The sequence below is a fragment of the Suillus discolor genome, assembly GCF_016758755.1.
Source record: "Suillus discolor strain FC423 chromosome Unknown F5147scaffold_77, whole genome shotgun sequence".
NCBI classification, from domain to species: Eukaryota; Fungi; Basidiomycota; class Agaricomycetes; order Boletales; family Suillaceae; genus Suillus; species Suillus discolor.
The window spans coordinates 27,414-42,908 of NW_024541324.1; the positions used below are offsets into that span (position 1 = coordinate 27,414).

The following is a 15,495-nucleotide window of genomic DNA, read 5'->3' on the forward strand; positions in this document are numbered from 1 at the left end:
TCATTTCAGCTTTGTCTTCATCTCTCACTCGCATCGTTTCAGCTTCATCTTCATCTCTCACTCGCATCGTTTCAGCTTCGTCTTCATCCCCCACTCGCATCATTATCACTTCGCCCAGATGTTGAATGGAACTCTGCAATTAAACTTGTGCGTGTCAATCTTGCCACTTTTGCTAGCCTGCAGTCCGCATGTCAAACACTTTCTCTAGAAGAGCCCACTACCCTGCCCTTTTCCCGATCTGGATCTCCTGGTAATCATTCATGCTGTCCAACTTAATGGCTGCCTCATTGTTGGTACGTAGTATGCATGTTTGTTGTACCATTGCCTCATGTTACTTTTGGAAGGTTCTCACTGCTCCCAACAACGCATACACCTCGCGCTTCAAGTGGCGCCTTCACAGGCTCTTATGCTAAGGTAAGTTTGCATATAAATATCATGCCGCATGCACCTCTGAAGCTCAGACTTGTAGGCTCTCATTACCCCGCCAGTTCTACACCATCACACTATACCATCCAGTACCAACCTCCATATTCGCAAAATGCGCACCCTTAGCCATCGTCAGCCTACGCTACCATGCTTAGCAGTAGGCTGCACCCGCCATTTCCATAATAGGTCCAGGCGCACTTCCCACATGCGATCACAGCATGAATCACAGACTTTCCGACTGCCACACCATTCATCCTCCAGTTCCAGTAGTTCTCCCCCACCTGCTAGTTGCAAGCGCAATTCATCATCGGCGTCTCAGTCTGGCCCTGAACATCCCTTATTTGACTCAACATATCATTCGTGCAGCCGGAGCAGATCAGAGGGAGCTTCTGACAGTCGCACTCAGGCTAGTGGCGGTCGTGATTTTGATATGGTGTTCAATCCACCTGACTTGGAGGATGTCATTGAGGATGGTCATGGCAGCCATCATGATTTTGAGTATGATGCACCACACGATACCTTTGAGGATCGGCATTCTGCTGAGCCGCCGGCAGACTCTACAGGTGGCTTGGATGTAGATCAGCCTCCTGGTAGTAGTGCTAGTTCTGACAGCCAAGCTTGGAGTCGACCTCAGGTAACTAGGTCATATCATCCCATCATTAACGGTACGTGACTTCTCTTGATGCTCATACAATTTATGCTCAATTCTCCTCTACAAAGGGAGAATCTGCGATGGTCAAAGGAATCCCATACCCCCAGATGCTCCACCACCTCCACGCCCATCAGATCGTGGATCTGACGACTGGACGCCATACAACGATCGTGTCGAGTTTGAAGTTGCTGATTTCCTGTACCGTCGCAACCAAATGTCTGCAGGCGATATTGATTTTGTATTCAATCTGTGGGCAGCTTCATTAGCAGCTCACGGTGATACCCCGCCATTCACAAACCACACCGACATGTACGACACCATCGATTCAACTCCTCTCGGTGATGTTCCCTGGCAAAGCTTCAGCTCGCAGTACAACGGAATTTTACCTGACGACCCGGTGTAGAGACTCATGCCTCTCATTGTGCAATATGGCAGTTTTCACTGGGGAGTACATGGCACGAACTTGTAGCATCACTCTGTGTGCTACCTGCAGCTATCTCTATATGAGGCGCAGCTTTCCCGCGCAACGCGCGCCATGCGCGCGTACCTTTCCCGCGCTTCACGATGTATATGCGCGCGCGCTTTCCCGCGCTTGAGCGCCCTATAGCGCCAGCCATCCGGAAGCATCCATCCACTGTCCACCAAGTTCCCTAGTGCGTATATGTCCATTTCTCACATTTGCATATTGTTCCATCTTTATTTTTATCATGGACCCTTACTTACATATATCTTTACATACCTTACTCGGTAGCGCTTCGGCTCCGCATGACAGCGCTTAGGCGCCATACTTAAGCGCCAGCAGTACATACTATGACTTACTCTCCCACCAGAACGACAGAGGACTTACTGGTTACTACCCACTATTTACCTAGCAGAACATAGTAGAAATCTATTTGTTTACACCTCGCATCTCTCTTCTCTTGTCTTACATCATATCATCACCTAAGCAAACTCACTCTTACTCTCTCTTGATTCCGCATACACGCACGCGCATTCCCGCGCTTCGCATTGGCCAACCAGTAGCGCTTTCAGCGCATACCTCTAGATCCTTGCTGCACTCGCTTCCCCTTTAGGGTCGAACGCACTTGTCGTCTCAAGTATAGCAGACTAGGCAACGCGCGACCTTACAACATTTATAGATACAACCAGGAGCATTGTTCGTGCCTCGCTGTATCGTTGAACCTTCACCGGATGACATTCCATCATGGATGAAGTCTGAGTATGATGTATGGTTCCAAGACCCTCGGCTCCTGGTTCACAACATCATATCAAACCCGGATTTCAAGGACGAATTCGACTATGCACCGCTACAGGAGTATAGCATTAGTGATGGAGCGCATCAATTTCAGGACTTTATGTCCGGCGACTGGTGTTGGAAACAGGCCGTAAGCGTTGCTCACTTACTCCTTCGCGTTGTTGTCTCACTTCTATCATTCACTGCAGGACTTAATTGCGCAAGATCCGGATACAATAGGATCGATGTTCGTCCCTATTATCCTTGGAAGTGACAAGACAACAGTCTCTGTCGCCACTGGCCATAACCAATATTGGCCGGTCTATATGTCCATTGGCAACATCCGCAACAATGTGCGGCGTGCACACCGCAATGGTGTCGTACTACTTGGCTTCTTAGCCATTCCAAAAGGTACGTACTCTCTACTAATTGTGTGCGCTGCTGTTACTAATGTGGTACTGATTTACTTAGCTGATAATGAAGACACCAAGGATGCACACTTCCGAAAGTTCCGCCGCCAGCTTCTACACTCGTCACTTGCAAAAATGCTTGAAACCCTCAAACCTGGCATGACCAAACCGGAGGTTGTCCGTTGCCCTGATGGCCACTTTCGACGAGCTGTGTATGGTCTTGGACCATACATAGCTGACTATCCCGAGCAAGCACTGCTTGCATGTATTGTACAAAATTGGTGTCCAAAGTACGTTTTTGTCTTATTCTTCGTGTCCCTATGCTAAGTAGGACTATGGTGCTCTTACACCGGCAGATGCACCGACACCAGCAGACGGTCTCGATGAAGGCACATATGGCCGACGTTCCCGCAATCACACCGAAGTTTTGGTTGAGGAATTCGAACTAGGTGTTCTGTGGGATGAATACGGCCTTGTTGGAGACATTGTGGTGTGTACAATACTTCATCTACTCGTCTCTTTTGAACTTACACTATTGATACAGCCATTCACTAATTACTTTCCACGCGCCGACATACACGAGCTTCTCTCCCCAGATATCTTACACCAGCTCATCAAGGGAGCGTTCAAGGACCACCTAGTTAGTTGGGTGCACGACTACATCGAAGCTCAATATACAGAAGCCAACGCGAACAAGATACTGGACGACATTGACCGTCGGTAAGTTTATCTTCAAATTCACTTCAAGCTGCTGCTGCTGCTGAATAGTAGTATGTGTCACACAACTAGCATCGCTCTAGCTCCAGCGTTTGCAGGCCTTCGACGATTTCCAGAGGGTAGAGGATTCAAACAGTGGACTGGTGACGACTCAAAAGCTCTCATGAAGGTCTGTACCGATATTCTTATATTTTACATAGCAACAGTACTAATATTTTTAATGCGCATTTACTGCCCAGGTCTATATACCTGCTATCGAAGGTCATGTACCCAAAGAGATGGTACAGGCTTTGCGAGCGTTACTCGACTTCATCTACATCGCTCGCCGCAACATCATCAGCTCTAACAGCCTCGACGCAATGGACGATGCCTTGAAGCGTTTCCACAGGTACCGCAAGATATTCCGAACATCCGGTGTTCGACCCAGAGGATTTAATCTCCCTCGACAACATTCACTCATCCATTACCATAAGCTCATTCGAGCGTTCGGCGCACCAAATGGGCTTTGTTCGTCTATAACAGAGTCCAAACACATTAAAGCCGTCAAGGAGCCATGGCGCCGGTCGAGTCATTTCGAGGCTCTCAGTCAAATGTTACTTACCAATCAGCGTCTCGACAAGCTAGCCGCTTCACGCGTTGATTTTGTTGACCGCGGGATGCTATGAGGGACGTGTTTGTCATACATCCTCAACAAACTTGGTATGTGATTTTCATGATGCTGGGCTCGCCAACACTAATCACCACCTTTACAATTCACAGGGATACTAAACGCTCCATTGGAAGCACACATCAAATGAGATGTCCCAGACCAGGATGAGCCTTTTGGATGCTACCATCATGCAACTAATGATGGCGAAGGTAGTGCAGACGAGGGTGAGGGTAACACCAATGCTGAGCCTGATGCTGATGCTGTTGATGGGCCAATGGTCCTTGCCCATGTTGACCTGGCGAAGACAGCTGGTAAGTAGTTTTGTGTATACTTGCATGCTTCCGCTCACCATACACCTTACTACAGCCAGACGGATCTACCCAGAGCTCATTGCAGATCAGATAGGTCAACTCAACTTCACAACTTTGATTTAGCATTTTCTGCGTGACCAATGCCGTGCTGACTCTGACTCATCTAGCTCTGACTCCTCCCGGTCTGCACTTCCTGAGATCTACGAAAAGATCACACTGTACACTTCAGCCGTGGCCACCTTCTTTGCTCCTAGCGATTTATCGGGGATTGGCGGTATGCGCTACGAGCGTATTCGCGCTGTAGATACGTGGAGAAATGGCCCTGGGCGCTATGATTGTGTCTTTGTTAGCACTGATTCGTCTGCCGATGGCATGCGCGGCCTCAACATTGCTCGAGTGAGACTATTTTTTTCTTTGAAGCATGATGGTATCACGTACCCTTGTGCACTTGTACAGTGGTTCAAACGTGTGGCTGACTCCCCAGATGAAATTACGGGAATGTGGGTTGTAGAGCCGGAGCTTCTTGAAGATGGAGCACGCTGTGTGTCTGTCATCCACCTTGATAGTATATTTCGTGCGGCCCACCTTATACCAGTATTTGGGGGCGACTTTGTGCCAACCAATCTCACTTACTCGCAGACACTCGACGCTTTTTGCACTTATTATGTCAACAATTTCATTGATCATCATGCATATGAGATCGCATTTTGACTTATCGTAGTACTTATTATTGTTTAGCTGAAATCAACTTATGTTTTCCGCTTAGTAATGATACTCTGAGTGAGTCTACTACTTAGTAGATCTCAAATTTCACTTATTATCACCTGCCTACTTAAAATTCTGAATAACACTTGATTCGCAGATTTCTTTCTTGTATTTCCTTTGTGAAGAATTCTCTAAGTAGAAATTAAGTAGAAATGATCTTCTTACATGACTTGGTGCACTTAGTATTGTTTCAAGTAAACATAAGTAAGATAAGTTGGCTAAGAATTTTTATAATTTTCCTGATGTCTGAAAGCTCAAACTATATCTGCAGCTGCACAAAGCTGTAATAGTCAGGTGAGGCCAGGCTGGAAGATCACTAATTTGATGTATTCAAGATGGTAACGAGTCATGAAAATGTGTTCATTGTATGACACGACGTTAAGAACTGACAAGTTGTGCACAGACGGATCCGGACAGACCCGCATGCAGCTGGACGGAGACTGCCGGAAATTCGGATTCCCAGACTTTCTGCAAATAAGGTGCCGTTCGGACGACAAATTCTAGGTTCGAAATTCCCGGTTCAAATTGCACGTGATGGCCGCACGTGATATATGCTGATAGATAATCGTAGGATCAAATGTACGTCCTGTTCTTACGCCCATCATGATTCCAGATCTTGAAGCACAAACGCAGCGTCGACACCACCAAATCGTGATCATCATAACCATTGCCATTGCACAGATTACCTACTTATACAACCTCCTGTTCTTGTCTCACACTGAACGAATTCCATACCATACATCGATCCTCACCGGCCAAGCTTGGGTCTACGAGCTTATCAGCAGTCATCCAGACCGAATTCAACATAACTTCGGCATCAACCTTGAGACGTTTGAGCAATTGTTAGACACTCTCCACCAACATGGATTCGTTCAATCGCGCAATGGCGTCACCGTCGCCGAGCAACTTGGTATATTTCTGTACACATGCGTTACCGGACTATCATCTCGTCACGTTGGAGAAAGATTCCAACGTTCTCCCGACACGATCACTAGGTAAGTACATTAATTATTTGAGACTAATACTGTGCTAACTTTTGCAGATATTTCAAACGGATGCTTGTGTTCTTCTCATCGCATCCCTTCTACACCTCCAATGTCCAACTCCCAAACAGTGATACTCCCATTTCCACGGCAGTACATGCAGACCCGCGATTCAGATTCTTCGATGAGTGTATTGGTGCCGTCGACGGCACTCACATCCGGGCCTTCGCGCCACTTGAAGACCACACTATCCTGCGTAACCGGAAGGGGTTTTTATCGCAAAACTGCCTGTTTATATGCGACCTGGACTTTTATTTTATGTACTCGCTCACGGGCTGGGACGGCTCAGTCGCTGACGTGACGCTCTGGAATGACGCGCGCTCTCATGATTTGCGCATACCTCAACACAGGTACCTTCTTGCTGATGCGGGTTTCGGTACCTGTGATGCGCTTCTAGTACCTTATCGGGGAGTGCGCTATCACTTGAAAGAATGGCGCCAAGCAAACATTGCGTGAGTTTATTTATCGTACATATCTGATTTGCTATTAATTTTGTTATAGGCCACGCGACTCTAAGGAATTATTTAATCTTTGACACGCGGCACTACGAAACATTGTCGAACGGATATTCGGTGTTCTGAAAAGGCAATGGCGCATTTTGACGATCGCGCCTGAATACAGCCTGCATATCCAGGCCCGGATCCCAGCCGCGCTATGCGCGATTCATAACTTTACACGAAGGTACAATCCTGACAGTTTTGATCTCACTCTAGACCACGAGTATGATCTCGTGGAGGACGACACTGTAGCACACGGGACGCTGTCTGAAGGACCGGCGGATACTTCTGAGCGGATGCTCATCGAGAGGCGATTGCACTCGCAATGTGGACTGATTATCTCGAGGAGCGCAAACGAAGGGGTCTCCCATTGCCGTAGTTACAGATACTATACAAATTTTGTACTAGAAAACAATCAAGCATGCTACAACATAGTCATATGGTTCTGTGAGGCTCACGGCGCACCACCACAAAGGACTCGTTTCTCTTCCAACCACTCGAGCCTTGTCACCTCGTCCAACGAATAAAAAATAATGGCCTGGTTTTCGTGTTCGGCTAAAAAGTTCGTGATGGCTAACCGCTCTTTACTGGTAAGGTCCGTGTACATATTAAGTAAAGAAATAGCCCTCCCAACGTGTGTGGAGGGCTGTGGTTGCACCGGCGGTTGCGGTGGAGCTAATACGAGGTTTTTCTGCATCTCACGCACGACCTCAACGAGGTTCTTCATCGTTTCGGTACCCTCCTGCTGCACTAACAGCGTGGCAGATGGCAGCCGACTCCATTTCTGGGAACTCGCAGCAGATCCAGGAGCAATAGCGCTGAATTTGCGCTTTCCATGGCTAATGCTGGTCCATACCGAGTCGGTAGAACCTTCGGTGGATGGACAGAGGAAGGTAGAGGGAGGAGGTACTTCGAGGGAGTCGGGATCTACTGACGATGGCGGCCCCCAAGTGGCATTATCGATTGCAGTGGGGATCAAAGGTGGTGTAGAGGCGGTGGGGATCAAAGGTGGTGTGGAGGCAGTAGAATCCTGAGGCACATTGCTGGTGGCGGTGGGTCGGAATACATGCGAGCCTTTGGCTTTGCTTGGAATCAGTTGTTCCATGATTTCGAAGTGCTCGAAGCCCTTCATCATGAAGGGCTTCGCATGAGGGTGTGTCTGAAAACAACGTCATGAAGGGGTGGCAGCGTGCAATCTATCATAATGCGTACCTTGACAAAGCGTGCCCAAACATCGTCTTTTCTATCCGTGATACCTGCTCCGTGCTCGTGACTCCACGTAAAGCCCGACGTACACTTGATTTCGATAACGCTGTGGTATGCTTTTTTTAGCTATAAAAACATGTAAGGACATTGCTGGCGGCTGAAAGGGTTTAATAGAAACATACCGCTTGCCATTTGGTCTTGCAAACTAGACCACTCTTTTCCGCACCTCTCTGATGCGGGAATTTGAGCTTAAGATTGGCGGATGCCTGATTAAAGGCAGGCATCTTGAAGCCTCCATCTCCGGACGAAGGTAGGGCAAGCAGGAGGAAGTCCAGAAAGGCGCCTTCCTCTGCTTTTGTCCACATGGCAGGAGGCTTGCGGGTTGCGCTAAAGGCAGCGGCCGATACCACATCGACAGTGCCTCGAGAACGTAGCGAATGTGATGAGCTAGCACTGGACTTATCAGACATATCGACGATGGTATGTATCTAGATGGTGATAGCGATGGATGTAGCGGGTGATCCCGCTCACGTGCGGCCATCACGTGCAATTCGAACCGGGAATTTCGAACCTAGAATTTGTCGTCCGAACGGCACCTAAAGGATTCAGAATTTGATTTTGCAGATAGGATTGGACAGACGCTTACCATTTCAAACTCCGCGTGAAGAAGAAACCTACTTCGCTTCAAATACAACCTAAAAAGACGTCGAAAGGTTAAATTTCCGAGGCTGGTTTTGCATGTGGTGGAATAGCAAGTATTTGAAGGGAATAAACGGGGGTCGGAAAAGACGTGTTAACGAAGTTAGAAAAGCATTTGTTAACTACTCATGTTGCTTCGGACCGAGCGAACAAAATTTGTGACATGTCGGATTTTTGTCTGATTATAAGCCAGGTACGTCTAGAGTCGTATTATACGTATCGCGCTGTCTCCCAGTGTCTCCCTCTGATTAGGGTCTGGCTAAAATCTCGTTTCTGCAGTGTTAATATTGGTGCGCATTAGCTCAAGATTAGCTGATGCAAAATTTCAAACCCCGCATAATTTTGCCGAGCTGCCGCCGGTCGAAACGCCGTCCTGGCACGCCGGCCTGTCGAAAAACCAGACTTTCTAGAAAGGACAGTCATTCAAACTTATAAGTTATACATTGAGAGTACATATACTTACGGAAAGTCACCCAATAACATGTTGCACATTTACACAAGTCGAAATTTGAAAAAAAAACCATGCATTGCATAAACTAGAATAGGATCCTGCTACGTAAATTCTACCCATGTCCACGAGGATAAACATCAATCGGACTTTGAAATATGTCCCGGCAAATCGATCACCATACATCTAAAACAAGTTAAGCAATAGCTGTCCCCGAAGTTTGGTACGGTGTGGTTATTCTGTCATCATTGAGGTCGACGTCCAGCATAAACCAAAGGCCCCGCCGTTTTCTGCAATAAGTCCCATACCAACAAGAGGAGCGCGAACAAAGTCCACGGTTTAAGCACAAATGACGACCACGGTCTACTCCTGGTGGCGGTCAAGTTGCAGAGGCTGAAAATCTATGCGTCATAGGAGCCTTGTGCCATCTATAGATGTATCATCGCCTGACGGACTGGTTTATGAGTAACATTAAGCGATCTATGTATGAGTGCTTACTACTGCAGCAAATCCACGAGAGCCAAGAACGCTTTCCTCGTGGAGGCCGAGTTACTCTACTGGAAATGCTCATGCGCGAATTCGCAATTTCGGCGATAATCTTGTTGCGTTTAGGCTTGTCTCTTGTCGTAGCAATCCTCTGAAAGGATGTGAGTGCCTGAGATCTGCGTACGCCACGCGTAGTAGAGCCTGGACTTACATCTCGTTCTGTGTCGTGGACTTTGCGGCCAGGAGGACGAAATAACTTCATTTCGAGAACAATCGTCGTGTGATTAGTTAAGAACTTCGAGAACGATCTGAGGCAGAGATTTGACTGTCACTTATTTGAGCAAAAGCGATTGTTGGGACATTAATGCTGGGGATATGGATTTGCTTTCGAATGTTTGGCAGCATTCCTAAATATTGCAGTTATAACGTTAAACCCATCGCCCAACGTAGCCTTAGGTACTGCAAAGAATAGCCTCACCAAGAATGGCATCGATGCAGTGAATTCCAGCATGGGAGATCCGTTGAAATCTCACGGGTTCCTCACGCCCCTTCCACCGCGACTACCACTCAATTCATAACAATTCATAATGGGACCACCAGATTTCAGCGCAATGTCGGTCAGTGACCTTTTAAAAAGACTGAATTTTTGAGGACTCACATGGAAGACCAGAGGAACAGGGCATCTAAGTCTAAGTCTAACAAGATTGTAGCGGAGACTACTCAAACAGTTGACAAGAAAAGCAGAAAGGCTCAAAGGCCTGCGCCCTGGCCATTCGGGAAACATCGCGACGAGGCTCCGAAATCTGGTGCTAAAAAGGTATGTTGGGTACTGTTATCTTACGGGATCAAAGACCTCACCCGGATGAAGTGATGAGTGTGATAATTTAAAGTTTGCTTCGTGCGGGGAAGGAGCAGTATAGAACGGTGCTTAAATTGGAGTGGCGCAAAGACAATGATTATGTCTCGGAGAGTCGAGACATGCCGAGCGCTGCCAATGAGGGTACGGCGGGATGATTCTATGAGAGAGTTGATAATATGACAATTACATAATTTAACGTTTGTTATTTCTACAACACTCTATAGTAAGTACTAGTACCGACTTGTTTCTTTGACAGACAACTACATGGTTAAACAGTCGAAATCCTTTCCTATACTTATATTCGATATATGACAACATCTTCTCACCGGTTCTCTGATGAGAGTCTGCTAGGGGTCTTGTCATTGTAAATGTCGTGAACTTGTTCAGGGTTCGAAGTTCGAAGTAACTCGAAAGAACCGAGTAAGGTCCGAATTATAATGGGGTACCATTGAAACTCCTGGCAGTCATCTCACTGCTCAGTAATATCATCAATCGACATATAGCAGGATCCAGGGAGATATGGACCTCCCCCCTCGAGCCTTCCTTAGGTTCGCCATGCTGTGGAAACGTTTCAAGACACTCTCGAATGGACTCCCTTCCCTATCCCTCACCCTTTTCCGGCGCCTGTTTGGCAGTCTATTGAATATCCTACATTCCTGCTCTTTCCGGAACTCCATACGTTCATTTCTAAGTATTTACCGACCACCTGACAGTGGTTTTAGCACTCAGTCAAATGTCTCGGCGGGAGTCGCTGCGATCAGTCTCCGAGGTCTTCCAACAGGACTTGCCAACGTATCCGGTAGGTTGTTTGTCAGTAATCAACTAAATTATCCTTGCATGGCTCATAAAGTTTTGTCGCAGGTAATATTGCATGCAGTTCGGTACCTGTTGCTATACCTTCCCCTGCTGCTGTATTGCCAGGAGTGAGTGGTCTTCAGTCGCAGTTACATCAACACAGTGCGCCCCCAGCCATACCAGCTCGCCGCCGCCGTAAAGTTCCTTTTGTGGCTTCAACCGTTCAGAGATATGGAAAGGACATGCAAATGTAAGTTATTCTTGGTGCTCCTTATGCAGCGGCAGCTTGTTTAGAAATATGCATCGTATAGTAAGTCTTCTAGCGGAATAGAAAGTATCCAGCCTCTCGTCAGACAGTACCCAAAGTAAGTAGTTGATATTCTAGTAAACGATCCTCAACTAATGTTATGCAATCAAGACGCCAGTTGCCTAGCAGTACTGGTTGGGAAGCGCATGTCCACCCGGAGGGTACCCTGTATTTCTATCATCCAGGAAAGGTCAGTTCTTCCTGTCGTGATTCACAACACTCCAACGATTTCATTAGAGGGTCTTCACCGATACAAACGTTCAAGTGCAAGCATTCCTCAACGACTTAAACGACTGTGCAGACGATCTACTCGCTCTTGCTAGGAGCAGTGGTGTTGATTTGACAAGTAGTATAGAACTGACGCTGCAGCTCGGCGTGGATCCAGATACCAAAGAACGGGTTTGCAGCTATTATTTCACTGACCGTGCCGAGCGCACCCTCTTCTGGCTTCATGAATTAGGCACCGAAGATCTTTTTGATGGGGTCAGAGGGGTCAGGGATCACAGCCATATCCGTGAGTATCTGCCCAATGTCAGGATGGCACAGAATTGACTTCCCATTACAGGTTATGTCATCCAATTTCAGTACTGGTAATCGTTCAAGTTGTTATTGTGTAAGTAGCCTTTCATGATGATCTCGAGACAATATACTGATTGAATACTCGTACTGTATTAGTATTGTGGTTCAAGCTAGCGATTCTGTTGAAACAGGGTGCACTGCGAGCTCTATCCTAACAACAGAGAGGCAGAATCACAAAACGGACTTCTTATGGAACTCAGAGAAATCATTGTGCATGCTGGTGCAGGTCAAATCGCTCCGATTTTGATTTGTTTGAACTACTCATATTTCCGCCTAGATGTCATCACATCTGAGAAGTCTTTGTCACCTTTCGGAGGGGAAGAGCTGTCAAAAATACTGGAATTGATTAACCACCTCCAAGGTGCGCAGATGCACACAAATACGGCTAAGCTCCGAGTCACTCAGATTACACGCCTACCAGAAACCACTTCAGAAGCATGTAGCCCCCACTCCATATGTGTCATTGGTATGTCTTTGACACTTGAGAATTGCGTATTTTTCTCGCCTCACATATTCTGCTTTGATCTTAGCACGTTTTATGCAATACTTCGGTATGGTTAATTGCTGCATCAATATTTTTGCATACTTATCATTCAGGAATAGCCCGAGCCAAATTTTTCAACTTCTGCGGTCAATCTTGTGCACGTTTAGAAGCTGACCAGTCAATATATCTCACGGATGATGAGCACATATTGAAGTCTGTATTGTCCTGGATCATGGAGCTTCTGTGTTTCGGCGCTCCCCATGCCCAGATGACAGAACTGCAAAGAGTCTGGGTGGACAAAAGTACCAGTTCACCCCGATGGAAAGATTTCAACGACAAGCTCAGCAGGGAATGGATTTCTATCACAATATATGTGCGATGCCATTTACCTTACTTGCTATATCTGCTGTTCTAAACTGACCCGTTCACAGTCAACGGTAATGCTTACTGTGGACCTCAGTTTTCTCTCGGTGCCCAGCGTGAACGCCCAAACATCGCACTCTGTTGCCATCATCACAGCTTATCTGTCAACGTTCTGTGTAGTTGGATCCTTAGTTGTGTCCATTTCACTCGCCGGACAAAACCGCAAATATGGCAATGTCTCTGCCAATAACGCTGTATGAGTTGCTTCTAACATTGACTGTACTTGTACTGACAACCCTTGTGCAGGTCGTATTTCTCACCAGAATGACAAATTCAATATTTGGTGACAAAGCGCTCGCTATTTTACACAGTCTGCCGTACGCACTGCTTATGTGGGGGTAAGTCTTCGTTCCACTATGCCTTCCGATACTCAGAGTAACCTCGAACCAGGATGGTTTACTTCGTGATCGGATTTTCCTTCCTGGCGTTTCAACCCACCTCCGTCACACTTCTAGTAATAGTTGGATGTGGTTTGTTGGTCGTCATTCTGCTCACCTTGTGGCCGATTTGGGCTGCGAGAGATTACCGTGTCTTCAGTTGGCTTCGTGAACGACTAACTTCATCCGAATAGCTAGGCTCAGCATACTTGATGACTTGTAGATTACATACGTACATTTACTGTATAATTGAGCAAGACTTCAAGGTATATTTAGAGGTCTTCCGCGGCACCTTAGTACAGGGACTCGGCACTTATTAGACAGTGCCTCGAGAACTCTCTCATGAGCCTCTTGCTTCAGGTTCTATAATTACGAGGTGGGCGATCCAGCCGCACACGACTATCTACTGTCCTCGTCCTGGCGATTCATATTTCCTCCATTCTTAAGTTATCCACTGAAGATTCTCAGTCGCTTTTGAAGTCGAGCAATCCAATCCAGGTACGGTATTTTCGAATGTGTATGAGCATACACTAGCGCAGATATGATATGTTCTGTGCCCTTCCAAGCGCCGTCGTTGAGGCCCCATGTAAGACTTCGAGCCACGACTAACTGTATTTATTATAATCAAACCAGAACCGAAGCTGGCACTGTGGTACATAGTTGTATTTTACTCCACACCACCACTGAACCTCATCCCACCAAAAGTAGAATCTAATACAAACGCGCTAACGGTCATCAAGACCGAAAACGCAGTTGAGAATGAAAACTAAAGAAAAGAAAGAGCGATCGGCTGAAGACTAATAGCAGAGTACTTAAACATTGGAAGGGGCTGTAATGAGGGGAGGGAGGCGAATGAACGAGAAAGTTGTTTGTTGGGTCCAGAAGAGCGAGAGGGCGCCGTAGTATGCACCGAAGGAAGCGATGATGCCAAGGGCACCACCTGCAGTTGCAAAGTGTGGGTTTCCTACGTATCGGACGTCAGATAAAACATAATGCTAGAAGGGTTAAAACGCACCGGTGAAAGCATTTATGGAAAGACAAGTCAGCGCGCAAATGGTGAATCCGAGCGTTACAACGATGGGGGCGGTTGTGCGGATTGCGCCAAGGCTGTAAGATTATTAAGGATGTGTCTGCAAAGCATACTTCCTCGGACTCACAAGAAGAGGAACGTAATCAAGTCCCAGATGGCGAGGTAGATCCCGATGGCGTTGTAGAACTCCTGCCCAACAACCCCGTCAACGGTGTATGCAGCCCTGAAAGCTATGTGAGGGAAAACATGCATCAATGCTTGCAAACGACATACGCAAGGCCGATTTGAGGCAGGTAGAGAGCACCAAAAGATAAATTGAAACCTCCGTAGGTAGTAAAAACTGTTGCACTGAACGTGTTACTGTGGAAAAATCTCAGTGGTAGCTCTCCATACAAAGGTCAGAACCATACCCAAGGAACATCTCCCACATGCCCACAAGCGTTTGTGAGATGCCGCCGTAGCTGGATATGACTTGGTTAGAATCAGATCATCATTTGCGAGTAACAAAAACTGACAAGGTTGCGAAAACCAAGACCAAGTTAGGTTGACCAACGCTCTTGGAGGCGAGCGTCAATATTGACGAGCACAGGAAGACGGTACCGTAGGCCATCATGCCCAAGGGTGCCTGAAAGCCAATTACATGCTGTTGACAAAGTAGCAGTAAAACATGGAAGACATACAGGGTTACCATACGTCCTCTGGAATGGCTGCATTTGTGGTGCAGGGGGTGCTGGGGCGTCCATGTTGACGGTTTGGACGTAGTAGTTGTCCCTTGGGTTCTCTTTTTCAATATTAGACATGACTAGATGATCGGTGTCGACTTGTGGTGCTATGATCCTTCAGAGAGCGGGAATAAGGTCAGTTGTGCACATCTACTATCCTTTATACTACTAGTAGGGCTGACATATCTCCGCTCACGTATGGAACGCGGTGTCAATTGTACGCATGCACTCTGTTGCAGTGAATAGCGTGATTAAGGTCTAATCTGAGTGAGGGAGTAAACTCTGTTACTATAGAATTCGAAGACGGGTGACCCTAGCTTCCAGGAACTGATTCAAAAGATGTACATACTGTTCACTTCTCACTCGCTATCAACTA

The 15,495-nt window shown here is 46.9% G+C and overlaps 5 protein-coding genes across 5 annotated transcripts; 2 read left to right on the forward strand and 3 right to left on the reverse strand.

Annotated features, from left to right (window-relative positions):
• Positions 1–631: 631 nt before the first annotated feature.
• On the forward strand, positions 632–5,110 carry F5147DRAFT_747777 (uncharacterized protein; the record flags this gene model as incomplete). Its single annotated transcript, XM_041439982.1, has 11 exons — positions 632–1,091; positions 1,147–1,475; positions 2,293–2,463; positions 2,522–2,723; positions 2,796–3,005; positions 3,079–3,212; positions 3,267–3,442; positions 3,512–3,608; positions 3,679–4,083; positions 4,252–4,403; positions 4,567–5,110. 11 exons carry the CDS (start codon positions 632–634, stop codon positions 5,108–5,110), a joined length of 2,880 nt encoding a protein of 959 aa, XP_041287644.1.
• Positions 5,111–7,040: 1,930 nt separating this feature from the next.
• Positions 7,041–8,398, reverse strand: F5147DRAFT_763808 (uncharacterized protein; the record flags this gene model as incomplete). Its single annotated transcript, XM_041440659.1, has 4 exons — positions 8,093–8,398; positions 7,917–8,036; positions 7,170–7,863; positions 7,041–7,108 (listed from the first exon to the last, which is right to left on the reverse strand). The coding sequence occupies exons 1-4, from the start codon at positions 8,378–8,380 to the stop codon at positions 7,041–7,043; spliced, it is 1,170 nt and encodes a 389-aa protein (XP_041287645.1). The 5' UTR covers positions 8,381–8,398.
• Positions 8,399–9,938: 1,540 nt separating this feature from the next.
• On the reverse strand, positions 9,939–10,485 carry F5147DRAFT_405527 (uncharacterized protein). Its single transcript, XM_041429633.1, has 2 exons — positions 10,402–10,485; positions 9,939–10,352 (listed from the first exon to the last, which is right to left on the reverse strand). The coding sequence occupies exon 2, from the start codon at positions 10,325–10,327 to the stop codon at positions 10,073–10,075; it is 255 nt and encodes an 84-aa protein (XP_041287646.1). The 5' UTR covers positions 10,328–10,352; positions 10,402–10,485; the 3' UTR covers positions 9,939–10,072.
• Positions 10,486–11,604: 1,119 nt separating this feature from the next.
• Positions 11,605–13,622, forward strand: F5147DRAFT_642204 (uncharacterized protein; the record flags this gene model as incomplete). Its single annotated transcript, XM_041433077.1, has 10 exons — positions 11,605–11,694; positions 11,742–12,018; positions 12,070–12,094; positions 12,215–12,309; positions 12,361–12,549; positions 12,614–12,634; positions 12,687–12,940; positions 12,999–13,184; positions 13,237–13,328; positions 13,381–13,622. 10 exons carry the CDS (start codon positions 11,605–11,607, stop codon positions 13,559–13,561), a joined length of 1,410 nt encoding a protein of 469 aa, XP_041287647.1. The 3' UTR covers positions 13,562–13,622.
• Positions 13,623–14,179: 557 nt separating this feature from the next.
• On the reverse strand, positions 14,180–15,197 carry F5147DRAFT_657041 (GPR1/FUN34/yaaH family-domain-containing protein; the record flags this gene model as incomplete). Its single annotated transcript, XM_041434198.1, has 7 exons — positions 14,180–14,331; positions 14,383–14,474; positions 14,525–14,620; positions 14,671–14,757; positions 14,808–14,858; positions 14,913–15,040; positions 15,078–15,197. The coding sequence occupies 7 exons, from the start codon at positions 15,195–15,197 to the stop codon at positions 14,180–14,182; spliced, it is 726 nt and encodes a 241-aa protein (XP_041287648.1).
• Positions 15,198–15,495: the final 298 nt, after the last annotated feature.